Source organism: Eucalyptus grandis, chromosome 3 (assembly GCF_016545825.1).
Source record: "Eucalyptus grandis isolate ANBG69807.140 chromosome 3, ASM1654582v1, whole genome shotgun sequence".
NCBI lineage: Eukaryota > Viridiplantae > Streptophyta > Magnoliopsida > Myrtales > Myrtaceae > Eucalyptus > Eucalyptus grandis.
The window spans coordinates 64574173-64600637 of NC_052614.1; the positions used below are offsets into that span (position 1 = coordinate 64574173).

General features: G+C 38.8%; 2 protein-coding genes and 1 pseudogene across 2 annotated transcripts; 2 read left to right on the plus strand and 1 right to left on the minus strand.

Annotated features, from left to right (window-relative positions):
- Positions 1-2463: 2463 nt before the first annotated feature.
- On the plus strand, positions 2464-3925 carry LOC104440325 (lachrymatory-factor synthase). Its single transcript, XM_010053269.1, has 2 exons — positions 2464-2509; positions 3597-3925. Exons 1-2 carry the CDS (start codon positions 2464-2466, stop codon positions 3923-3925), a joined length of 375 nt encoding a protein of 124 aa, XP_010051571.1.
- Positions 3926-6985: 3060 nt separating this feature from the next.
- On the plus strand, positions 6986-7558 carry LOC120292058 (lachrymatory-factor synthase-like). Its single transcript, XM_039309922.1, has one exon. It carries the CDS (start codon positions 6986-6988, stop codon positions 7523-7525), a length of 540 nt encoding a protein of 179 aa, XP_039165856.1. The 3' UTR covers positions 7526-7558.
- Positions 7559-21305: 13747 nt separating this feature from the next.
- Positions 21306-25505, minus strand: LOC104438232 (annotated as a pseudogene).
- Positions 25506-26465: the final 960 nt, after the last annotated feature.

Sequence of the window (26465 nt, forward strand, 5' to 3'; positions counted from 1 at the left end):
CGATAATTAGCAACAAACATTCCAAGAAAACACTTTTCTCAAAACTCGTTGAATTTTAAACACAAATACGAGTAAATGCTTGAATTTTATGTGCGTTGGTGTCGTGACCTAATTTTCGCGGGTTCATCACCTAAAATTAGGTTAATGGATTACTAAGTCTTTAAGCTTAGCTCGAGCTCTCCCAAGCCCATACCAATTCGGGACTTAGGTTTAAATTCTTAACATGCAAATGATTTTCAATCAGGAGTCGCCACTAATCTATTTTTGGTGGGTCGATTAGAAATCCAAATAAAGTAACGGGAGATTTACTTTACTCCTACGAATCAGAGATTTATGAGTTCGGGGACTTGGTTACACTAGACTATCCTAGTGCCATTTCGGTACCTTTTTATTTCATTTTCAAAAAAAAATGTTTGGCAATTGAATTGATTTTAATTTAACTTCCTAACATGTAAGGTGATCATACATGTGCGCATACCACCAATTTAACACTCAAGAAAGCAATTAAGTATTGCAAAACATACCTAGAAGTAACGAAAGCATCTGCATTGTTAAATCAGAATTCATATCAGCAACCCTAGATATGATTTCTAATTAACACGCAATTTCAATTTTTGTTTTTGCTTTTCTTAATGAAAATTATGCGATGCATGCTAATAATCTAATATGACATAACAGCATGACCTAAACTATATGACATGAAGAAATGCAATCTAAATGACCTAATTCTAATGACATGCAATGCGATGCAATGACATACAAAACTATTTAAACTAAGATAACATGCAGCATACAATTTAGTATGCGAGTTATATGTCATGCGACATTTATTAAATGACTTAGTCTAATGACGAGGAAGTTTTAATTAAATGAACCTAATAAAAACTAAATGACTTGCATTTGATATTTCTATTTAAAAATGCAAAAATGATCTAGCTAGATTAAAATTCTATCTAATTAAGCTAAGGATTAAGTCACATTAAATCCTAATTTAAAATAAGATATTATCTTAATCTAACATGCAATTTATTTAATATGCGATGACGTGCAAAAAATGCCCTAATTCAACGCATGATGATTTTTTGTGTTTTTATATTAATTTCGAAATTAAAATTTCACATGCAATTCAAATAATGATAAAACTAACAACCTAAATGAATGCGCTTTTTTAAAGATATTTTTAGTGGTTTTAAAAAAAAAAGCAATTATCAACTAAATCTAAACAATTAAGATATTCAATCAAATAAATGATTAAATTAATCGGAAAAATAACCTATTGTCTCACAGGTCAAATTAACGATTATCCTAACCCTAATTATCACAACAAAAGATCAAGATAATTAAAAATCTTATCTGAATTCTTACGGATCAAATTAATAGTTATATTGATTCAACAATTAAAGTACTATCAACAAATTCTAAGAATTAAAATAATTAAAAAAATAACCCGACATCTTACGGGTCAAATTAATAATTATAATAATTATGGGGAAGACCCTGCGGATAATGCCTACAAGACTCATAAAGTGAACATTTTGATCCAATTAAATAACTAAACTACAGAATATAAACAAAATAAAGTAAATATAAAAAGAAAATAAAACTACCTAATTTCTTTTTCTTTTTCTTTTATTTTTCTTTTCTTGCTTTCTTCACCCGCGGCTTGCTCGTGCGGCTGATCTTCGGGCAGCGGGTTCTGATCGTCGGAGGGCGTCGTGATCGGAGCTCCGGGCTGGCGAGGGGAATCGGCGGCGGCTTCGCGGACAGGGGCGTCGGATCGCTGGGAGGTCGAGCAAAGGCAGAGGCAATAGCGACGGGTTCGGGGCCTGCTGGCGTCGAGCGGACCACCGGGTCTGCAGCAGCGACTGGTCACGGACCGGCGCGGAGGTGCGGGCTACAAGGGACGCTGGGCCATCAGACGGGCGTATGGTGGCTCAGGCTCCAGATCTGGAGCGGTGCTGCGAGCAGGGGCGTTGGGTTGTGCGGTGGCGGCGTCTGCGCAGCTGCGAGCAGAGATGAAAGGCAGGGGCACCCTGGCCCGGTGACGCTGCAACAGAGGGTGCAGCAGCTCGGGCGTCGCGGATCGACACGGCGACGGCTTCGTCGGGCTGCCGGTGTCGCGGCTTGCGTGGGCGGCAGGGACCAGCGCGGCTTCAGCAGAAGACGGCGAAGGAGATAGGCACTGGAGCAGCAGCACAATGAACAGGGCAGGTGACGTCGGGTCGTCGGGGCAAGGGCGAAGCGGCGCGGGTCGGCAGGACGTCGAGGGGAACGAGCAGCGCGGGTCTGCCTGGCTTCGGGCGGAGCAGTAGCAGCGGGTCGGATTGAGCGGCGTGGGTCCTCCTGGCTTGCGATCCAGGTCACTTGATCGGAGGCGGGGAGGAATAGACGCAGACTGGTGCTCGGCGGGAGGCAGACGCGGGGTCGTCGGCAGCAAACGGAAGGCGGAATCGGGTCCGGCAGATGGAGGGCAAAGCGGAGTCGGCGAGTGTGAGGGAGACGATGAACAGTAAACGTCCCCTCACCTCTTCCTTTTTACTTTTATCTTTTCCCTCTTTCTCTCTCTCACCTGTCTCTCTCACGTCACTTTTTCTGCACACTTCTCTCCCTTTCCTATCCCAAAAACCGAAACCCTCTTCCTTTGCCTCTCGCTTTTCACTTGACATTTTTTTGTTTTTTTTTTCGACGAAGAGAACCCTCCACTCAATTGATCCGTACGTATCCTTTTATAGGCGAAATGAAACAGGATCTTTTTCGTTAATATTTTCATCTTCCTAATATTGCTTATGACCTCTTGATCACAAAAATCCTTATCTCAAAAATATTCTCCCCCGATTTCATTATCGATTGATAAAAAATAAGATTACAATGCGATTTTTTTAATTTTCAAAAATCATGATAATATCGCATCAAATCTTAATTTTTCACAAGATAATTAATTAAACATAACAACGAGCTTGGGTTAATTTTCTCATTTCGTGGGCCTAGCTCAGCCTGCTAATTTAAAACCCAAAACCACTAATTCGACCCATCTACCACCGGTCCAATAAATGCAAATAAAAGACAAATGTACCTACAACTAAATGCTATGCAATTAATTAATTAATTTATATATATATTTAGGGATTAAAATTAATCCCTAATTTCTTAATGCAATAAATGACTAAATGGATAGCCAAAATTTAGGTGTCAACAGTTGGCATCACAAATCTTTAGTTGAGATTTTATGAAAATGGACAAGTTTTGGCCTTTACTTTGATCAAAGGATATGAATACCACCTTTTATATAGACAAGTGTCATAATTAGGTAAGAGTTTCCAAGATTCCAATAATATCAAACAACACGAGAGAGAGATAGAGAGAAAGAGCCTAAATGATTCCCATGCCAATTCCAGAATATCCCTCTTCTCACACTGACAAGAAATGCTCTCAGTGTTTCGACATGTTCTTGTGCTCCTATAGCAACGCCCCCATGTACATCCACTGACCGACTGAAGTCAACCTAAGAGCATTGTCCAGCACATTGATTCCCATGACTATCCAAGGTTATGCCTTCTCATACTTGGTCAGGACCTGAGCCCTGGTGGGAGGCTCAGGTCCTGACCAACTATGGCCCCTCCTGGAGGATTTCTTCAGCCTGCACAAGTGGGTCACCACGATAGACACGTGCTATGGAGTCGAGGGCGTGTCGGGTGAGCCCGGATGCGTCCGATACTGCGCTGGCGCAAGAAGCTCCGCCGATGGTTCCGAGGATGTTTTCACTGACTGGGCTCTGGAGAAGCTGCTTGCGACTGACCCTGTCAACAAAAGCTTCACTTATGAGATCGTGGACTGCAATAATGTCGGGTTCAAATCCTTGGCTGCCACAATGAAACTGACGGCGGTGAGAGATGCAGAAGAAGAAGATGGATGTGGAATGAGCTAGTCTTTCACAGTGAATCCGATTGAAGGATGGACGGAGAAAGATTTGACGGAGTTCTACAGTGCTGCTCTTCGAGTCATGGCTGAAAGAATAGAAGCTGCCTTATCGAGCAAAGGGTAATAAATCTTGATCTGATTCTTGTTTACCTTGTAGTATCATCCTATGGCATTGATGCCCGCAATAGTAACAGTCACTGCATGATCTGATATCTAGGATGAATAGGCTACAACACTGGAGACCAGACCAAGAAGATACGTGAAAATGGTGTATCCAACTTATTAAATGAGTGCGCAATAGTCGTGTACAAGTATACATGTTCAAGTAGAGCATTTGAGTCGCATATATCCTCACTTTTCCATCTTTAGATGCTGTTTCGGGTAGAGCATGCAAATCGGGGTGTCTCCGCTTTATGGTGGGTAAGCTCAAAAAAGAAAATTTGTATAGCTGTTGAATCTCACAACTAACAAGCAGACCAGAGTACAGAAGTGGATGCCATCGCTTTGAATCAGTAAATGAAGCGAAGCAAAGTGAGAAAATGACCAAAGAAGGCAAAGAGAAAGCTGTGTTTAGACAGCACTAGTAATCATAAAAGTATGGCAGCTCTAAGCACCTTTTTTGATTAAAACCTAATCGTTAGCTTCTCAGCTGTGTTAGAGAAGAGAGTTGCATCACATGCATACGGGAATGCAAATTAAAGGTTATTGAATGAAACGGAAGCAGAACCTGCTTCAAGTTGCAGAAGCCTTCATAAACTCACACCCAACTTCGAAAAACAGAAATACCTACACCTCGTAGAAACCCTAAGCCTGAGCCTTCCTCCCTCTCACTGTCGTTCCTGATAACATGGAGTGCGAAAATGCGATTGTCAGGTTCGGTGACCTTGACCAAAGCGCACGTCAGCAGCTCCCTACTTTGCGAGCTTAATGCCGACCACCACCATCCGGTCTCCATGAACTTCGGTTGGAAGCTCTAGGCAGCGACTCCGCTTGGCAGCATTTTATCGTGTGCGTGCGAGCTTCAAGCATCGCGTTGGGCTCGTTGAGGCTGAAGAAGAGGTGAGCTGTCCAACTTTGACACTATTGAGTGAGGGAAGCGCCATCTTTCATGTGCCGTGGTTGCTCTATCATGAGGAACGTCCAAAGGCGCTCAGATGCTTGGCAACGGGTCTTCTTGTCGTTCGTGCAGCGAAATTTGTTCATAAATTACATACAATAAATTATAGTGTTGAAGTTGATTAAATTTTGTGAAAAGATTTGCATATAATTCCTCCATGAGATTGAGAGATTATTTCGTGAAGAATTGTGATGTTTAAATATTACGTGTGTTATTTGGTGTAATTAGGGTTTTAAAAACACTGTGAGTATTTGAGTGATTTGAGTATATAATCTCAATGTATCGCTTGATTTATAGTAGAATTCGTTATTGTTCTCCCTGTAAACGCAAGTCACTATGACCGAACCATGTAAATTTGGTATCCTATTTATTTTCTTCTTCTATCTATTTTATTGTTCGATTGCTCGTGTCTTGCAATAATCATGATACCATTCCTTTGCAGAGTCAATGCATCATGGCTAGGCTGTTTCATGCTTTTCTTAGAATGATAGAATCAGAAGCAACTGGTTGTGCTTTCACTAATTAGCACCTCATCGCGACACGAGTGTGCAAGGGATCATCGAATGGGTTTAGCATTGATAAGGGCTCATGTCAACATCTGTTTTGGTGCACTGACCTCATGTGGGTGGATCTCTTAGGACAATTTTAGGTTTGTCAAGGAGCCATGAGTAGAATTGTGACGATAGAAAAATATAACATTCAATCCATACTAAATGAAGAACACATTTATGACAGGCCTTCTATAGTAGCAAAATATCAATTAGAATCAAACAAAATCAATTAAGAGAAATAAACAAAAATCCCATAAATATATCTATATTTCTAATGCAGAGGTCAACTTGAGTTTGGAGAAAAGATCCAACAAATGAAGTAGAAATACATCCAACGGTGCCACAAAGAATATAATATTTAATGAAATGCAATTTATTTCAATGTGCATAGTTTTATTCGTGGAAAACATCGAATTTATTGTCAAAAGAGCCAGTTAAAAGCGTCGGAAAAGCACCTACAAGGCGACGGGCTTCAGTGTCTTCGAGACGTGGCAGCATGTGTGGTGGCGTCCGACATCCTTTTGCCGTGAAATTTTAGGATTTAATTTGTCGGAGAGTAATGAATCTAGTAGTGTTGTCTATTTTCCAAAGCAAATAGCAAAAGATACAGGCTTGGACTTGGTAGAGGAACGGAAGCAACATGGCCTATAGGACTGACTTCGTGATGGCTGCGTGGAGTGATGCGACTTATATTGTTGACATCATGACGATAGAGGAAAGCAACCAATGCATTGTTAGAAACAAACTCGATATTGCGTTCAATGGTGGCTCTGACACTAAATTATGATGACTTAAAAATGTAATATTCTCTTTAAAACCAAATGATAGTACATAGGCTTTATAATATGACTATCTAAAGTAGCAAAACATTAATTACAATCAATTAGAATCAAGTAAGAGAAATACACAAAATCTCCTAAATATATCTATATATCTGACACTAATATTTCCATGCACATCGTGACAATCATGCTTTTAGTATTTGTGTTAGAACACTAGAGACGTTTCATATTGAAGAATTGATATGGTGTACAACAATTAATATATCATAGTTGGACCATAATTCATTAACTTAAACTTTTAAGTAAAAGTAGACTCAACTGGATATATTGATAAATTTGGACTTGTGGTGATCTCCTCAAAAGAAGATACTGGCAAAATGGGTCAAGATTGCGATTCTTGATACTTTTAATCAAAAATTTGATTTTCCTAGTAAAAAACAATATGTGCTACTTGTAGGAAGGCATTTTCGGATTACAAAACTTCAAGTCCTCAACATGCTCTCTCACTCTCTATATAAAGATTGACGTCCGCAGCTCAAAAACACAAACCTAATTTGCCTTCATCTCTCTCTCTCTCTCTCTCTCTCCACTTTGTTTGAAGAACTAACAAAGCCAAAATGGAGTCTGCAAACATTGATCATATGACTTATGAGATGAACCAAACCCAACCAAAATGGCAAGGCCAAGCTTGTGCAGACTTGGCAGGTCCAAAGGCAGACCAAATATGGCCCTTCGTGGAGGACTTCTTTGGCCTCAAAAGGTGGTTCCCGACCCTCACTGCTTGCACCGGGGTCGAGGGCGTCCCTGGCCAGCCCGGGTGCATCCGTTACTGTGCTGGGTTCAATAATGCCCCGTTTGACCGGGCCATCGGTCAGGCCAAGACAAGCACCCTGTATTGGGCGAAGGAGAAGCTGTTGTCGATCGACCCAGTCGCCAAGACATTAAGCTATACCATCATAGACAGCAATATCGGGTTCAACTCCTACGTAGCCACAGGCCGAGTCGTGCCTAAGGAAGAGGGGTGTTGCATCATGTGGCGGTATGAGGTCGAGCCCGTGAACGGCTGGAAACACGAGGACTTGGACCAGTGGTTCGAGTCGGCCTTGCAGGTCATGGCCAGGAGCATGGAGAAGGCTCTTCTCGGTCAGGCAAACTGATCTCGTCTGAATCTGATGATTTGCTTCTGTGCTCGTATGGTAGTCTTGGAGCTGAGTGATGCGGTGTGCAATAGTACGCAGTAGCTCTCTAATATTTTCGCAATAATTTGTATGGGAGACGTTTGATATAATTTATAAAAGTTGATAATTTTTATTCGTCGGATTCGGTTTCATAAGATTGGTCACTATTCCCCATTTGCATTGGGAGCACCATCTTGTACGTCCAAATTGCACTCATATATATATACATACACTTTTGAAGGAATTTTTCCTTTTTGCCAGAAAAAAGAGCGAGAGTTATATTTGCTCAAACTGAAGATGTGATCATACATGACCGACATAATCTTGAAGCTATGATTATTCACGGAATATATAACATTTCTAGAAAATATTTTGAGGGAAGTCATTTCTAATAAGATGACAATATTTTCCGGTATTTGGTTAAAACTTGAAAATGAACTGAAAATTATTTATGTTGTTTCGTGAGAAATATAATTTGATTTTCTTAAATAGACACACACATGAGCAATCGCGAAACCAAACACGGGCACTAGGGTCTTGGGTCTAGCCTCAATGGACCCAAGCATGGGAACTGGGGTTCCTGGGCTCAACCTTGATGGACCAATGCACAGCCTTTGTGGACTCGGGCACGACCTTTGTGGAACCAAGCTCGAGTGTTGGGGATCCGAGCTTGGCTTTGGTGGACTCGAGGCCGGGTACTCAATAAGGCTTTGGGCCTAGCTTTGATGGACCCGAGCACAAGTGCTGGGGTCCTGAGCTCGGCTTTGATGGACCTGGGCAGGGGCACTGGAGATTCGAGCACAAACATTGAGATCTATAGTCGAGTCTCAATGAACTCGAGCCCAAACCCGAGCGCTAGAGATCTAGTTTTGCACGTTGAGCTTTGGGAACCAACGTTGGGATTCTGGTGCCCAAGCGTATAGTTTGGGTTCAAGCGTCGATATCTAATTACATTTTGAAAAATGATTTATATTTTTAAAGATAAAATTATTTTCTTGAATCTAAAGATAGGTTTTTCATTGATCAAGAAAACATTTTTTGCTAGCTCATTTTTCTGAAGAATGTTTTTCGTGAAACATACCTAACTTGAGTTCAGGTACTTTCAATTAACTTGGACAGGTCGAACAATGCTATGTCGGACAAATGCGGAGTATCCATGTCAATTTTGACTCTACTTTTTGCATGCGTTGGTACGATGAGGTTCGTGGCGGATTCAAGAGCCCTCCATTTAACGCGGCAATATGTCCACTTGAGTGTCATTTTCCTAGTGTCCAGCCCCGCACCATTCATGCGCACCTGCTCCAAGAGTACGAAGATATCAGAGACATATTCAAGAAGCTAGTCAAAATTAGTGAGGAGAAAATCACAATTTCTAACTTTGTCAATTTTGTGCACTGTTGGAATGTGAATTGGAATAGGTTTTTTTAGTAGAAAGAAAAATATGACTTCGAATTAAATAGAACAATAAAGTTAGACTTAATGATTTATTTACTCCACATTGTTACTAATGATTACCTGTAGGCTGCAAATATTATTCAAGATATAACAAAATCTCCATTGAAAATACTTTATAACAATTCTAGTATTGTTCTAGAGTCTTTTAAGGGAAACAATTGAAATGATGGCTGTAATTTTGGAAAGAAAACTGGAAAAGACTTAATATGCATTCACGTAGAAACTGATATATTTATCTGGGTCTTAATGAACAAATAATGATTCTAGAGTAACGGTGACATTATTGCTTGAAGATGACGGTGCAACACCACTTTCACTTCAGAAGAACCGGCTATCGGATTTGTATAAATAAGAAAAAAGGGAAAATTGCTCAATGGGCTGCACCGGAAAAGAACATCAGAATTTTCTTTTTTGCCATCTTAACCTCACATGTTCTTTTGAGAATATTACGAAGTTAAGAGAACATTAGAAATGTAGTAAACTAATTCAAATCACATTTTATCATGTTAACTCTAAATCTCTTTAGTATGTTTCTTTAGAATATGTTTGTATTTTTCAATTTGAGAATATGCTTGTTCGAAATAAGCACTATGATGGAGGTAGCTCACTATGGTCAATCACCTAGATTTCCCTTTCTCAATTTTTTTTTGGGTACAATTACCCCTTCTTGGCTTGCTCAAAAGTGATTATGGCCAAACTAGCTACCGTTGTCGTAATGGTTATTCCGAACAAGCATTTTTTCAAATTGAAAAATACAAACATATCCTAAAGAAGTTCACTAAAGGAAATTTAGAGTTAACCTTGTAGAATGTGATTTGATGAGTTTATTGTATTTTTAATGTTTCCATTACTTTGTAACTCTCATGTTTATTATAGCAATTAAACACTAAATTTATAAAATTGGAAAGAAAGAATTATACCTGGCATTGAAAGATGCCATGAAAAAAGTTGGGTTGGAGATCATGAGAACATGCGAGGTGAGGAGGAAAAAGAAAAGGAAAAATTTCTAACTCTCAGGCTCCGTTCATTTTGCGGAAAATAATTTCCGGGAAAATGTTTTCCCGATTTTCCGGTATTCGTTTCACGGAAAATGAATTCCTTGGGAAAAATGTTTTCCATGAAAGGAAAAAAGTCTTCTAAATTAAGGGAAAATATTTTCCACTTTTGAAAAGTGAAAAATATTTTCCTCACTTGATCTCTTTTGTCTCACACCTCTACAAATCCTCACTTCCTCCTCCCCTTTCTTTTTCTTCTTTTCTTTTTTTGTTCGAATTATTTTTTAATTTTCTTTTTCTTTTTTAATTCGAATTATCCTTTTTCTTTTCTATTTCTTTTTTCTTTTTTCTTTTTTTCTTTTTTTCTTTGTTTCTCATCTTCTTCTTTCTTGGCTAGTCGTTGGCCGTTGCCAAGCAAACCTCGAGCTCGTCAATCTCAAGCTCACGCTCCGCACTCTTGCTTATCATTTTCTTTATTTATTCTACCTTGCAATTGTAGCTCAAGTAAAGGGCTTTACATGCTTTGCTTCTTTTTTCTTTTGTTTATTAGAACACAAAAAACGCAGGGGGAGAACATGCCACTCAATTGGAAGATTCTCATGAGGGCTATACATGCTATGCTTCTTTTCTCTTTTGCTTCTTTTTAAAATCCATATGAACATTTCTGGAACAAAGATATGAAAAGAAGTTTGCCTGGATTTAAAGGCAAGTTCATATTTGATGGATTTATAGGTTGGTAAGTGATGCATGCCTAAGTGGTGAAATCTTAAAAAATATTTTTCTTACCGAACACCAGAAAATATTTTCCGAAACGTTTTCAGGTTTTAGCAAAATACAATAAAATATTGTCATTTTCCTGCAAAATGACTTCCGGGAAAATATTTTTAAATGACCAATTTTCCTTGAAACGAACGGACTCTCAGTTTCTGGTGCAACCCATTGAACAATTTTCCTTGTTTTGATATTTAAACAAATCTAGTAACTTGTTCCTCTTGAAGCAAAAGTAATGGTTGAAATTGCATCGTCATCTTCAAGTAATAATGGCACCATTAGGGCCTGTTTAGTAACCATCCAAACAGGCCATGATTCTGATTTTTTGTTCTCGAGAGTAGTTTTGGAAAGAATCGCATTTGGTAAAAATTTTGTTTCCAGAAGATTTGGAGTAGAATTAAGAATAAAAAAAAATTGATTCTTTGTTCAGGAACAAATCTAGAATCAAATCTATACAAATCTAGAATCAAATTTATCTAATTTTTCCTTTTTCCTTTCTCTTTTTTTTTTTTTTTTTAAATTCTTTTTCCTTCTCTTGTTCTTCAAGTGTTGCCGCCGCCGCCGCCCTCGTCGAACGTTCTTTGTCTCGCCGCCCACTTTGCCACCGGAGGCCTGGCAAGCTCGTTGGAGGCTCGCCTAGCTGCCGGCGAGGCGGGCCTCCCGCCATCGGCGAGCCCAACCATGGTTGGGTGAGGCTCTACCTCGCCTAAATCCGGGCGAGGCCGAGCTCGCCCAACCGCCGGTGGGGTTTGACCTCACCGGCCCCGCGAGGCGGCCTCGCCTAGCTGGGGCTTGGGCCGAGCCTCGCCCAAGCGCCGGCGAGGCTCGGGCCGACGAGGCATGGCCTCGTTGAGGGTCGACGACGCCGGTGAGGTCACCGGCCCTTATCGGCCGGTCGTCGATCGTCTCAAGGCCGACGACCGGCCACCTTGAAGAAGAAGGAAGAAGAAGAAGAAGGGGAGGGAGAAAGGAAAAAAAAAAAAGGAAAAAAAAATTAATAAAATTATTTAAAAAATAAAAAAATGATTTGAAGTATGAATGGAAATTTTGCTATATATAGAATACATATTTAATTTTGTATTTTAATTTATTATTTATTATTTAGTATTTATATTTATAGTTTATATTATAGTTTATTATTTACTATTTAATGAAAAATTGATTAGTTAATATGTTTATTACTTAGTATATATGTAATTAATCAATAGAATTTTTATAATTTGATAAATTTTAGAATTTGAATAGAAATTTTATGTAGTTACCAAACACATTTATGTTCTTTTTCTATTTCAGAATCAGAAATTTTGTATAGTTATCAAATGCGTTCTTTTGCTTAGAAATTGTTCTCGGGATTAGAATAAAAAAAAAATCATTTCTGATCATAATCTATTCCCGAGAACAGAATCATTACCAAACGCACTTTTATTGTTACATTGCTCATGAACAAAAACAACCATTCAAGAGAGCTTACAAAGTGAACAAAGATAACATTTTGAAAAAAGTTGCAAAGTGAATAAAGGTATTCTTTCAGAAAAAGTTGTAAACTGAATAAGTATATTTTTAAAAGTTATCTTGAAAAGACATATAAAATTTGAAATAAATAATAATAATAATTAATATTTTAGAAATAGAATTCTGAATTTCATAATTTCCAAAAATACTAAACGAACAAATATAGCCTTTTGACTTATAAAGGTTAACAAGATAAAGGTTTGAAGCCTGATGGTGCCACCGAGCACTGGAGGGTCGTGTGATCCCCGAAGGGTGATATCCGGTAGTTCCTTGGTCACCAAAAAAAGAAAAAGATAAAAGATAAAGGTACGAAATAAAAGTAAAAAAATAAAATGAAGGGGATAGTGCTAATTAGACCACGCCAAAATCGCGCACCCGTACATGAATATTGTGGGTTTAGCCCACAACCCATTATTTTCCTTTGAACAGATTAGAAGAAGCTTATACTTATAAAGTGATCAATCTCCTCCCAATTTTTCTATATGGGAAATGGAAAAAGCACATTTTGAGGAAGGGACCAAGAAAAAATAGAGGCTAACTTGCTTCACAACGGAAGGGCTTTCTTTTACAAACAAACAACCGACAATTATCCACTTTGCTTGTAAGACAAAAATTTCAAAAATATACAACCAACATTTTGATAAGATTAATATACATACATAAAAGTCTATTTCGAGTTAAACTTTTACTTAGTGCAAGTATCTCAACACTCTATTAAAGTGACAAGAGTTCAACTTTACACTTGTACCTTAAATAATCGAATCGGCCATATCGCACATATATTAACCTCTTGTTTTAGTGAGAATATTTATTTTACTCAGCACTATTATGCCATTGTGCTTGTACCTATTTCATGAGCTCTCTAAAAACAAGCCCAATTTTTGTAAGAGACAGCCCCACTTTTAAGCTCATATAAGTAAAGTATCTACCATGTGTTTCTATTACTATTAGCACATTACAAATTTGTTGTATACTTCATTAAAAATTCAATTTAGCCTTCAAAATAGAACATATAATACCGACTTCTCATATTAAGGCTAACGTCAGTACCCAACAATTACTTTCAATAAATTTTTTTTACCAATTAAACCTTATAACTAATGATGTTTTAGAAAAAGATTGTGTTACCATTATTAGTAATTTTAAATAAAGGGTTTCAGCTCCATTTTTTGTGAGGTTATTTTTACCATATCTTATGGTAAGTTTTTGTCAAGAGATTGGCTAGATTATTACTTGACCTCAACTAAACAATTGTTATGGTACCATTTTTATCGATTGCCTCACACATTGATTTCTAAAATTAATATGTCTAGACTTTCCATTATAAGTGCTACTATAAGCTCTTGCCAAAGTAGCCTAACTATCGCAATGGTAAAAATAGAAGATATATGATTAGGCCATAATTTGATATCAAATTATAAATTCCTAATCCATTTAGTTTATTTTCCAGTTGCTGCTAAAGCAACAAATTCAAATTCCAATGTTGAATGAGTCGTATATATCATTTTCTTGCTCATCCAAGATACAACACCTCTACCTATTGTGAATATCCATCAAGAAGTAGAATGTTTATCACCCACACTTGTAATCCAACTAGCGTCGGTGTATTATTTTAATATGGCTGGATAATTATTATGGAATAATCCTAAATTTTTAGTTCTCTTAAGATAATCAAAAGTCTTGATAATTGCTTTCCAATGTTCTATACGTAGATTAGTAGTATACCTATTCAATTTGCATATAGAACAAGTTATATCAAGTTTCGTATAATGCATTGCATATAAAAGACCCTATAACACTTGCATATTTAAGTTGTGTTAATGCTTTACTGGTTTTGTAATTTAATTTAGTACTTGAATCAAATGGAGTACTAATTTCCTTGAAACAAAGATGTTGAGATTGAATATTTTTCAATGTAATCACATTGACTCAAACAATAACCTCTATTGTGTTTTTTAACCTTAATACCTAAGATAGTATCTACTTCACCCAAATATTTCATTTTAAACATGGAAGTTAGATACTCTTTAATCTCAACAATTCTAGTTCGTTCCAAAGATGAGCATATCATTAATATGCAAACACACTAAGACACCATAGTCTTTAGTGAATTTAGAGTATATACGCTTATCAGTATTGTATATGAAACTATTAGACAATATGACTGAATTAAATTTTTCGTGCCACTACTTAGGAGCTTGCTTAAAGCCCTCAAAGAGATGTAATCAATTTACATACTTCCTTTCATTTTCAGAAAGAACGAAACCCTCTGGTTATTCCATGTGAATTTTCTTGTCTAAGTCTCCATTCAAGAAAGCAATCTTAACATCCATTTGATGAACACAAAAATCATAAATGGAAGCTAAAGAGAAAAGAATTCAAATAGAAATTATACGTGGTATAGGAGTGAACATATCAAAAGGATCCATTCCTTCCTTTTGTCTATATCCATTGGCCACTAGTATAGCCTTAAAAGTTTGGATAGAATCATTGGAATGATATTTTCTTCAAAGAAACCCATTTATAGTCTTGGATTATTTTGGTAAATCTACTAATACTCAAGTATTATTGGACATAATTGTGGCAATTTCATCATTTACAACTTCTTTCCAAAAGGAAACATCTCTATAAGACGTAACATGATTAAAACATTCGGGATTGTCTTCTAAATTTAATACTAAAGGGTATTTATTTATCACATTATTATCTTTGTCTCCTGCAATAAGAAAAACATGAGTAATAAAATCCAGGCCTAAGTCTTTTAATTTTCTAGCTCTAGTGCTTCTTCTCGATTCATCCATGTCTTTAAAATCACTTTTTTTTTTTCTCATGAGAATCTATTTGAGTTTTTGTAGGTTTTGAATTATTTTCAATAATTTCAGAACCCGTGGAACATTTATTCTCAAAGAATTCAACATTTTTCGATCTTCGATGACAATGGACTCTAAGTCAAGAAGCTTATATAATCTTTATAGTTTTTGGCATATCCAACGAAAACACTTCTGATAGCTTTAGGTCCAAGTTTTGTTCTCTTGGGATCTAGTACTCAATAGCATGCCAAATACCCCCACACTTCAATGTATGACATGTTTGGTTTTCTACCTTTCCATAATTCATAAGGGGTTATGCCATTTTTCTTGGATGATCCTATTATAAATATAACATGTAGTAAGCAATGCTTCTCCCCAAAGAGTAATTGGTGGCTTTGAATTTGAAAGCATATAATTAATCATTTTTTCAAGAGATTGATTTTTTTCTTTCAACCAAACCATTTTGTTGTGGAGTATGTGGTGTCTAAAGTTGATGGATAATACCATATTTTTCACAAAATGAAGAAAATTTATTTAAAAAATATTCTCCACCTCTAGTTGAATATAGAACTTTGATTTTCTTTTTTAATTGATTTTCTACTTCAATCTTATATTTCTTAAACATGGTAAATGCCTTCATCCTTCAAGATCATGAGATAAACATATAAATACCTATTGCAATCATCCACAAAGTCAACAAAATAACTTTACCCTCATGATTTAGCATTCCATTGAATTCACATATATCACTATGAGTCAAATCCAATATATTTGAATTTCTTTTAACACTAGGAGATGGTTTCTTAATTAATTTGGACCGTGCACAAATTTCACATTTATCAAATTCACCATTAAAATTTAGCAAATCTAAATTTTTCATATTCTTTAAATAATGAATATCTACATGTACCAACCTACTATGCCATAAATGTGGAGACTCAACAATATAAACAAAAATAACAATATTGTTATTGATATTTAGTTGATACACGTCGTTATTTGCATAATCTATTGCCAACAAACACCTCATTCTTCAATAGGATAACCTTGTTGGGATTAAAACAGAACCCGAAACCCCCCTTTTACAAAGTAAAATATAGAAACTATGTTCTTTCTAATTTTAGGTATAAATTACATATTAAGAAGAGTAATATTCTTTCTAAAAGTAAAGTCTATCTCCCCCATGAACTTTGTCACGCCCCGAATCTCGAGCGCGCAACCATCCCACCATGGTCATGCAAATGCGACATTCCCAGGTAGTGTCGCCGACCCCATTCATTTATTAATGCGCAAGCGGAACGTATTATAAAACCCCTGACAATAAAATACGGGATAGAAAAGCAGGAAGCAAAATCACAATATAACACTTCCATAATTCAACAGAATTACAAACAGAGGTCTACGGCCAAAAGTCTACAAAAGACCGGCTCTTAAAAAGGAATTGTCCTACGACCTACAAGTTGGACACGTTCTCCAATCTTATGACTTCACCTCTGCAACTCCTCAAGGCCAACCAAAGCTATATGGTCACTCCGTCCACCAAGGACCTGAAATTTTAATCCTACAACCGGGATGAGACGATGTCTCAGAAAGTTTAACCCCCTAAACCCCTATTAAAAAGAAAATACGCCCAAGGGTGGCCTAGCCACATCACACAGAGAACTTACCTCGCCTCAATTCCTGCACGCAGGTTAGCACAATTTGTATCACACAATCTCAGGTAATAATAATAATTTAAATAATTGGAACGCCATCACTTTCATATAAATCACGATCGCACTTAGCACGCATTCCAATTATTATTCATTGCCACACAAGGGCATAGCCTACTCGCGGGTCGGCTATCTACTAACATTACGGCATTTCTAGAAGAATAAAGGTCCAGTCGGTCCCGCCACTACTGCGACCAAGCCACGTCATTCTATCGACGGCATTTCTAGAAGAATAAAGGTCCAGTCGGTCCCGCCACTATTGCGACCAAGCCACGTCATTCTATCGACGGCATTTCTAGAAGAATAAAGGTCCAGTCGGTCCCGCCACTATTGCGACCAAGCCACGTCAGTTTATCGACGGCATTTCTAGAAGAATAAAGGTCCAGTCGGCTTAGCCACTACTGCGACCCGAGCCTTTCAACTAGCACACGACAATTCGATACCGATCCCTGGATACTTTACATTTCACTCACATAATCCAATTATGATATTAACCATTAACAATCCAATTTCAATGCCAAACTCGACACTTGGAATTTTCTAAATAAAATCAATACTTTTCACAATTCACACTCAATTTATAATATCTAATCATCAATTTCAAAATCTGACTACACAGCAGCGACCGACACGAAATTCTGAGAATTTAGGGTTCTAACAAAATTTTCGGAATTTAATAATTAATTAAATTTATTCCGAAAATAATTAAATAATATTTTAATAATTTCGAATAATATAATATTATTATTTCGAAATATTTAAATAAATCAAAAGTAAATTCCTTTATGTCACATCACAATTTATATTAATGTAACCACTCACTTAACCTTAAATTAAACACAATTTAAGTTAATCAAACACTTTAATATAATCTACACTTAATTAAATTAAACTAACCACCTAATAACACTTAACATAAACTAAGCACCCATAAAGCATCATTAACCCTCTAATCAAAGTTTAGTGAGTTAAACTCACCGGATTAGCGAGCATAGCGGACCAAAACGACGGGGACGCCGAGGAGAACAACTTTCCTCAAAGCGGGCCCAGCATCCGGGCTCGTGAAGGCGGCCAAAACGGGCGGGCTGCCATACCCATTTTTCCAGCTACTGATTTGGGGCCGAGAACGGCGGATCCGGCGCTGGTTGGGCAGAGGAATGGCGGAGGAGCTGCGGCGGTGCCGTGCGGCCAACGACAGGGTCTCACGGTGGCTGGAGGTAGCGGAGGGAGCTCCAGCGATTCCTGCACGAGCTGGACAACAGCTCGGGATGTCGGCCAAGCGCGGGTGAGTGCGGGCAGCGGCAGAGCGCGAGACGGCGAGCAGTGACGGGCAACGCGAGGCGAGGACGGCGACTCCGGCGACGGCGAGCAGAGCGTGGGTGGCAAGCAGCTTCTCCGACGATGCTGCAACTTTCGCTGGTCTTCGGCTGGTTGGGCGAGCGGGCGAGGCACGCGGACGGCACGGCGAACGGCGATGGGCGGGCTGGCTCGGCGGTGACGAACGGACGAGTGACTGCGACGGCGATGAACGGCGGAGGCGGACGGCCAAGCGAGCGTGCGAAGGGGCGGCGTCGAGCGGCTAGCTTCCGGTCGAAGCTCTCCCTTTCTCTCTCCTCCCAAGTCCCAAGCTTGAAGATGATGTTGATGGGTGCCTTTCCAAGAGCCAATATCCACCCTCCACTTGTCCAAATCTCATTCTCCTTGGCCCAACCAACATGACATCATCCCATCTCATCTTCCACTAACTCATTTCCTCTACAACCTACTTCAATGGGTCCAATTTCATTTTCCGCCGGGGCATAAAACTTTGTGCAACAATTTCTTCAATTCCACTTAATTCTCTTCCAATTGAATCTTAATCCCACTTGAATTAAATAAAATTGACCCCCATTAATTCATTCAACACCTCATCAGTCAAATTGGTATTTTTCCTTACCACTATGGCGTACTTGCATCCCAATTTCACAATCTCTGGCTTCAACTGAACGAAAACGGCCCTATTTATCTAGTCGAAATTAAAACTCGAAATCTGGATGTCACACCCTTGCTAGCAACCTTTGCAAGAGCATTATTCGCCATTAGGACCTCTTGAACATTTGAGTTGATAATCACTTCAAATTACTTGAACATGTACTTATCTTTACACACATGAACTGTTGCTCCAGAATTTAACCACTAACTAGAATGGGCTATAGTAGAGTTGATTTCAAAAACCATAGCCATTATATCATTAATTTAAGAAATTTTCATGTTTGACAACATGATTGAAATCTTGGCCACATAATTTTCTTCAATCAAATTTGCATCTACCTTCACAGTTGAAATCTTCTTGTCCTTTGATATGCTCTTACAATGAATGCAATTCTTAGCATTGTGTCTTTGTTTGCCATGAACAAAACAACAACCCTTTTTATTCTTTTCACAGCATTCACCTTGGAATCATACATAATGGTATTATCATGTAAATGTGACTCTTCCTCAATACAAAGATTTTTTTGTATTTGCCTCAAGGTGATGTCCTCTGACTTGTGCATCTGTTTTTCCATAATCTTTCCAACTTGGAGGCAATTTTGCAATAATTGCTCCAACTTGAAAAGCTTCCAAAATATCAATTTTGAGAGTACAAATTTTGTTGACAAGAACCTGTAATTCATGGACTTATTGTAACAAGGGGTTTGGTATCACTAAACTTGAAATCAAAATACTTCGTGATTAAATATTTATTAGTACACTTGCTCCTCCTCTTTGTACTTGAATTACAATATATTCTAGATTTCTCTAGCTGACTTCATCTCAGTGAATAAGTCATGCAATTAATCGGATAGTATATTCAGAATGTGTCCACAACATAGCAATTCATCATCTACACGTTTCTTCTTCTCCTAGTTAACCCTTTTAATGGTTTCCACACTTGGTTGTCCTCCTTTAGTAGAAGGCTGTAGATCCTCTATGGGCGCAAACTTAGGACCTAGTATGTAGGATATCTTCAGAGTAGTGAGTAGGAACATCATCTTGTCCCTCTGAAAGCAAAGTTATTCTTGTCGAACTAGTCCAGTTTGATCATAGACTTTCATTGTCTTTGACTCCATTATTGAATGAATAAATCCTTAATTTTTTTGGAAAAATATGATTTCGAATTGATAGAAAAATAACGTCAGGCTTTAAGACATGATATTACTGTCTTTAAGGATTTATTTGCTCTACTATCTCTAAGATATTACAAAGTCTCGATTAAGAGTATGGGATAGCAATTCTAATATTGCTCTAAGGTCTCTCAAAGAAAACAATTGAAATGATGATTGTAATTTTGAAAAGAAAACTCAAAAAAACTTAATACACATTCATGCCGAAACTGACATATTTATCTCAGTTTTAATGAATAGAGGCAACCCTTTAGAAAAGGTTGCAAAGTAAACAAATGCATCACTTCATGAAAAGTTGCAAAGTGAACAAAGATATCCCTTCGGGAAAAGTTGCAAATTGAACAAGGTAATTTTCAAATGTTATCTTCGAAAGATATATAAAATTCGGAATAAAAAATAATAAAAAACAACTATTTCTCTAAAATAAAATTATAAATTTCATAATTTGCAAATTTTTTAATGAAAAATATAACATTTCAACTAATAAAGGTTAATAAGATAACTATACGAAATAAAATTAATAAATAAAATAAAGAGGTTAGTGCTAATTAAACTGCGCCAAACTTGTGCATCCGCATGCAGTTATTGTGGGTCTAACCCACAACTCATTCTTTTTCTTTAAACAAACTAAAAGAAAAGTTGCCAATCTCCTCCTGACTTTCCTAAGTGAGATATGGAAAAAGCACCTTTAAAAAAAAAACAAAACAAACAAACAACCAACGTGCACACAACGCAGCATGGAATCTCTGGCAACCTATATCATCTAAACAAGATCCACCACATTGTCTCCGGTTGTCAGCCTAGGAAAAAGCTGATGTGCTGATCTTTATCCGATGCAAACTACTTTGCTGAAGCATCAGGACACCGTCCTTTTGCAGAATCAGTCCATCATGCTTTTCTCAAAACGATAGAATCGGAAGCAACCGGCATGCTTTCAACGAATCAGCACCTCATAGGGACATAAGCATGCAAGGGATCAATAAATCGGTTTAACATTAATTACCGCTCATGTCAACATCTGTTTTGGTGCACTGCCAACACACCGTATATGTGCTTTCAGTATTTGAACATGCTGAGAAGTGCCTATTAACAACTCCGTTAAGTCAGCTACTTCATTACTGGTTGCTGAAGTCTGAAGCCTGCATAGTGAGAGATAGGCAACGACCACTAAAGATTTAAAAACACTACTCGGCGGCATGATTGTTACTCTTGCTAGTAGTTGAGAATTGTGATGACAGGAAAATATAATTTTCAGTTCCTACCAAATGAAGAATACATTTACAGGATGACTATCTAAAGTAGAAAAATATCAATCACAATCAATTAGAATCAATTAAGAAAAATAAACAAAAACCCCCTAAATTAATTACAATCAATCGGAATCAATTATTTTCTCATGTCTAAGTTTATTAGTTTTCATTTAATCACATTTATATTGGTTCATCGTCGAGGCTCGTCATTTTTAAACAATTATTTTTCTTTTGGGCCTGCATGATTCCCGTGCCACTTCCAGAATGTCTCTTCACAAACTGACGAGAAGTGCTCTGAGTATATCCCACATGTTCATGGGACCCCATAGCACCCGCCCACGAACATCCACTGACCAACTGAAGCCAACCTATGAGCATTGTCCAACGCTTATATTTTCTCGTGCACTGACAACTAATGCTTTCACTATTTCAGTATTGTTCTGAAGCCTGCATTGCTATGGCCTGTGAAGCAGAGAAGAAATGGGAAATAAAGGTTAGTGCCTGAGTGAGAGGCTCCAGTCCGGACCAGATATGGCCACTTCTGCAGGATTTTTTCAACCTCCACGAGTGGCTCTCCCCATGATGATGTGTGCTACGGAGTTGGAGGCGTATCGGGTCAGCCTGGCTGCATACGATATTCTGCTGTCATTAAAATCTCCAAGGACGGTTCGGAGGAGATGGTCACCAACTGGGCTCTGGAGAAGCTGCTCGCTATCAATCCTGTCAACAAAAGCTTCAACTATGAGATCGTGGATAGTAATATGAATGGGTTCAAATCTTTAGTGGCAACAACTGAACTCACACAAGTGAAAGATGCTGAAAAAGAAGCAACCGCTATAACTTGGTCCTTTGTTGCAAATCCAATTGAAGGATGGACTGAGAAAGGTCTGACAGAGTTCTATGGTTTTGCTCTCCAACGCATGACAGAGTTCTATGGTTCTGCTCTCCAACGCATGGCAGAAGTGCTCTGAGTATATCCCACATGTTCATGGGACCCCATAGCACCCGCCCATGAACATCCACTGACCAACTGAAGCCAACCTATGAGCATTGTCCAACGCTTATATTTTCTCGTGCACTGACAACTAATGCTTTCACTATTTCAGTATTGTTCTGAAGCCTGCATTGCTATGGCCTGTGAAGCAGAGAAGAAATGGGAAATAAAGGTTAGTGCCTGAGTGAGAGGCTCCAGTCCGGACCAGATATGGCCACTTCTGCAGGATTTTTTCAACCTCCACGAGTGGCTCTCCCCATGATGATGTGTGCTACGGAGTTGGAGGCGTATCGGGTCAGCCTGGCTGCATACGATATTCTGCTGTCATTAAAATCTCCAAGGACGGTTCGGAGGAGATGGTCACCAACTGGGCTCTGGAGAAGCTGCTCGCTATCAATCCTGTCAACAAAAGCTTCAGCTATGAGATCGTGGATAGTAATATGAATGGGTTCAAATCTTTAGTGGCAACAACTGAACTCACACAAGTGAAAGATGCTGAAAAAGAAGCAACCGCTATAACTTGGTCCTTTGTTGCAAATCCAATTGAAGGATGGACTGAGAAAGGTCTGACAGAGTTCTATGGTTCTGCTCTCCAACGCATGGCAGAAAGAATGGAGGCTGCTCTATCCACACAAGGGGCATAAATCTCACTTGTCATGTTTGTCTTTCTTGCACAAATGCATTGATAGGATATTTCCAATAATCTGGGCAACTGTGAAGGAAAACACAATATTTGTATCAGAACTGGCTTCTAGGCTCACATATTACTAGAAAAAGTTCTTCCCTCTCTGCAGAAGGACTAAAGTGTCTGTTGAATTGCAAAATAACATTGAAGGTTGACACATGGAGCCATTCAATTTCAGATTAGAATTCTTGTAAGTAGGGACGAAGTTACTGTTTTTCAAGTCAAGTTTCTTCTGTGTGGTATTTTGTGGTAATGGAATATAACAGGAACACTTTGGAAGAGACTGGAATTTAATTGCATTGCATAGGTGACTTTCTGCCGTTGGATACAGAAGGTGTGCAACTTGTTGAGCTGCGCTCTTATATACATGTGCAATAGCATGATTGGAGATGTGGCATCTGGCTGTTAACCAAATGATCGGAGGAACATTGTCTGTAACAGTCATCTCTTCAATTATATTAATTAATGGTCTGCAAGGGAGATAACTAACTGATAGCTGTAAATTCCTCTTCTGATACCATCCAGAATGAATTGACTGTAAACCAGGACCAACAGATCTGCCAGGAGGAATATGACTCATCTGACAGAATGGGCTCTAGAAACTATGAGCAACCTGCCATAAGAAACCTTGCTGCTTTTCTCCACTAAATTCATCAGATTTCCAGTCTCTGCCTTGTCTGAAGCAGCTCACATACTATTAGCACCGTGAACGTCAATTCATTAATGCATCATGCACTGTCCCTTCATAGCTTCTTATCTGACGTGATCAAGTCATTTAATGCTTTTTTCCCAGTAAGAGAAAATCCAAAAGATTCTTCTTGATACAGTACCTCACCAAGATGTGCTCATGAATTGGTTTCCTTCTTATTAAGTTAGGCTAAAATCAGCTAGACACTATTGCATTGTTGGCTCTTGCAATACAAGGGCAAAAAAAGACTTTCCTCCAAACCACACAAAAACTTTCATCACTATGGCTTTCCAAAGAAGAAAAGGACACTTGTGAAGATTGTGGGAACTAAACTTTGAAAATTCCAGGGTGTCATCAACTAACCACTATTTCGCATAGTTATGAAAACCGAGAACTTCAATCTATCAACTATCATTCTGAATTTGTTGCCAAGCTATAACCTGGAAGCTTAGCAAGTCTTCTCTGCTTCATCACCACTCTCATTTCCTCCACTTCTTTCCACATACCTCTGCTGGCATAAATATTAGATAATACCACATAAACACCGTCGTTCCACGGTTCCAACTCTTGCAAATGCTTAGCCACCCATTCACCAATTTCCACGTTCTCGTGCTTCTCACAAGCACCCAACAGACATCCATAAATAATCGAATTTGCCTTCATCGGCATCCCTTCCACCATTTCTTTAGCCTCATCAAACCTTCCAGCTCGACCAAACAGATCAACCATGCAACCATAATGCTGTAAACGAGGCCTTATTCCATAATATTTCTGCATCATATCAAAGTAACGTTTTCCCTCTTGCACCATCCCTCCATGTACGCAAGCACTAAGTACTCCAACAAAGGTCACAAAATTAGGCTTCACGCCAGCCTCCCTCATGCAACGGAAGCATTCAAGAGCATCACTTACCAGCCGGTGCATCGCATAACCCACGATCATAGAAGTCCAGGATGATACGTTTCTTTCCTCCATCCCAAGGAAAACTTTGTATGCTAAGTCCATCCGACCACATTTACCGTACAGGTCAATAAGGGAGTTGAACATCAAAATATCAGCTTTCTCACTATTTTTTAGCCTGAAAAACATATTTGTGCAATTGAAGTGCCAAATCTAGGTCCCCAATGCTTCCACAAGCCGATGTTACACTGACCAAAGTCACGTCATCCAACACGAAACCACTTCTCCGCATCTCTATAAACAGGTCGATAGCTTCCCTGGAGCGCCCACCTTGGGCAAGACCTGCTATCATGGCATTCCAAGAACCCAACTTTCTGTCAGCATTTTCATCAAACGCCTTGCGCGCATCACCGAAATCTCCCGCCTTGGCGTACAAACTGATGAACCCGCTCTCGCAGAACTCATTACACTCCAACCCATGTTTCACGGCGACACCATGGACCTGCCTGCCGGCTTCAAAATCAAAAGATTGGCACACCGTTTTCTAGACAATCGGAAGAGTGTAAGAATCCGGCGGAACGCCCGCTCTCGCCATGAAAGCGTACACAAGCAACGCCTTTCTCGGGGCGTCTAGCCTCGCGTACGCTCTTATGACGTTGTTCTAGTGAAACGCGACGGGATTCGAGTCCAACAAGCGGAAGCGGATCACGTGGGCGTGTATCCGGCTCAACCCTCGCCTGTCATCGCATTCGGACAAAAGGGTCGCCACCATCTTGGCGTGGGCTTGGGTCGAGCTCGGCGAATCGGGCTGCTGTCGAGATTGCGCGAGGGAAGCGACGGAAGACGCATTGGCTTCGTGGGTGCCGCCGTGATCGAGAGCGCAAGAGGTGGAGAGCCGTCTTCTTGAGCTGAAGTTGGAGAGCTCACGTCGAAGGTGGCGAAACGAGATCATGCGCTACACGATTTCAGCGCGCAGCTCTCGAGTCGATCAAAGCAACGATCGCCGCAAGGAAAACACGATCGGCAACGTTCGCTAATGCTCCTAGAAACATTTCCAGTACAGTCACGACAACCCCGCCTTTGTCGTTAACTATCTGACATGAGCATGCGTCGCGCGCATAATTTTCAGGGGTGAAAGTTCTTACTTTTTTTTTTTTCCACATCCTTAGCCGTGGGGAAGGAAGGTGAGGGGCTTGAATCTTTGCATTCTTAGGAAATTAAGATGGGGACGAGTTAATGTCACGTGTATGTTTTGACTCACACATCTTGGGAGCAAGTATGGTACAAGTATGAATCTGAGATTTAAAGTAGGAGTAGAGTAGGATCAATTAAAAAAAGAATTATAAAATATTTTAAAAGAATATACATAAAATAGGAATATGTAATAAAAAATTTGTGCTTATTAGTTATAAAGAGATGCAAGATTTCCAAATCGCTCAAAATTATCATGATTGAATGATTGAACTCATTATTACTACTAATCTAAAGTGCTAAATTCAAGAACAAGAAATTAAAAAATTATGAAAGCTTCAAAACATAGAAAATATATTTGACCCGTCTTGATAGAACGTAAGTTCGGGAAGATCAAATGCAACATTTTAAAATTCGGGGTTGAACATGCACCAACCTCTAGTTTGAGGGGGGTAAATATGAAATTTTCCCTAGAAAAGGTCATGAGGATTTTTCTTTTTTTGGGGTCAAAAAGCTTATGAGGTTTGAAAGTGTATCTCAATCTATCTCGCATCCAACAAGGAGCCCCTCTGCACAGAGAAACTGCCTCATAATGCCAGATTCTGAGCGTAGGGAATGCGAAGTATCAAATTTCGAAATTAGAAAACACAAAGTGCAATATTGGGACACTTTTCGGAATATTTTTTTTTAATTCTACCAATACTTTTTTCAGTCTCATATCAGAAGATATGTTAAACAAAATGGCAAAAAAACCTAGAGTAATTAGCACTTTAAAAAAATATTACTTTGCACTCTGACTTGGAATGACATTTT

Bases quoted from the DNA above. Each gene is read 5' to 3' on its own strand.
- LOC104440325 (XM_010053269.1), top strand. From the start codon at position 2,464: ATGGAGGGCAAAGCGGAGTCGGCGAGTGTGAGGGAGACGATGAACA. The intron at 2,510-3,596 runs GTAAACGTCCCC...TGGGAGGCTCAG, and splicing joins TGTGAGGGAGACGATGAACA to GTCCTGACCAACTATGGCCC.
- LOC120292058 (XM_039309922.1), top strand. From the start codon at position 6,986: ATGGAGTCTGCAAACATTGATCATATGACTTATGAGATGAACCAAACC.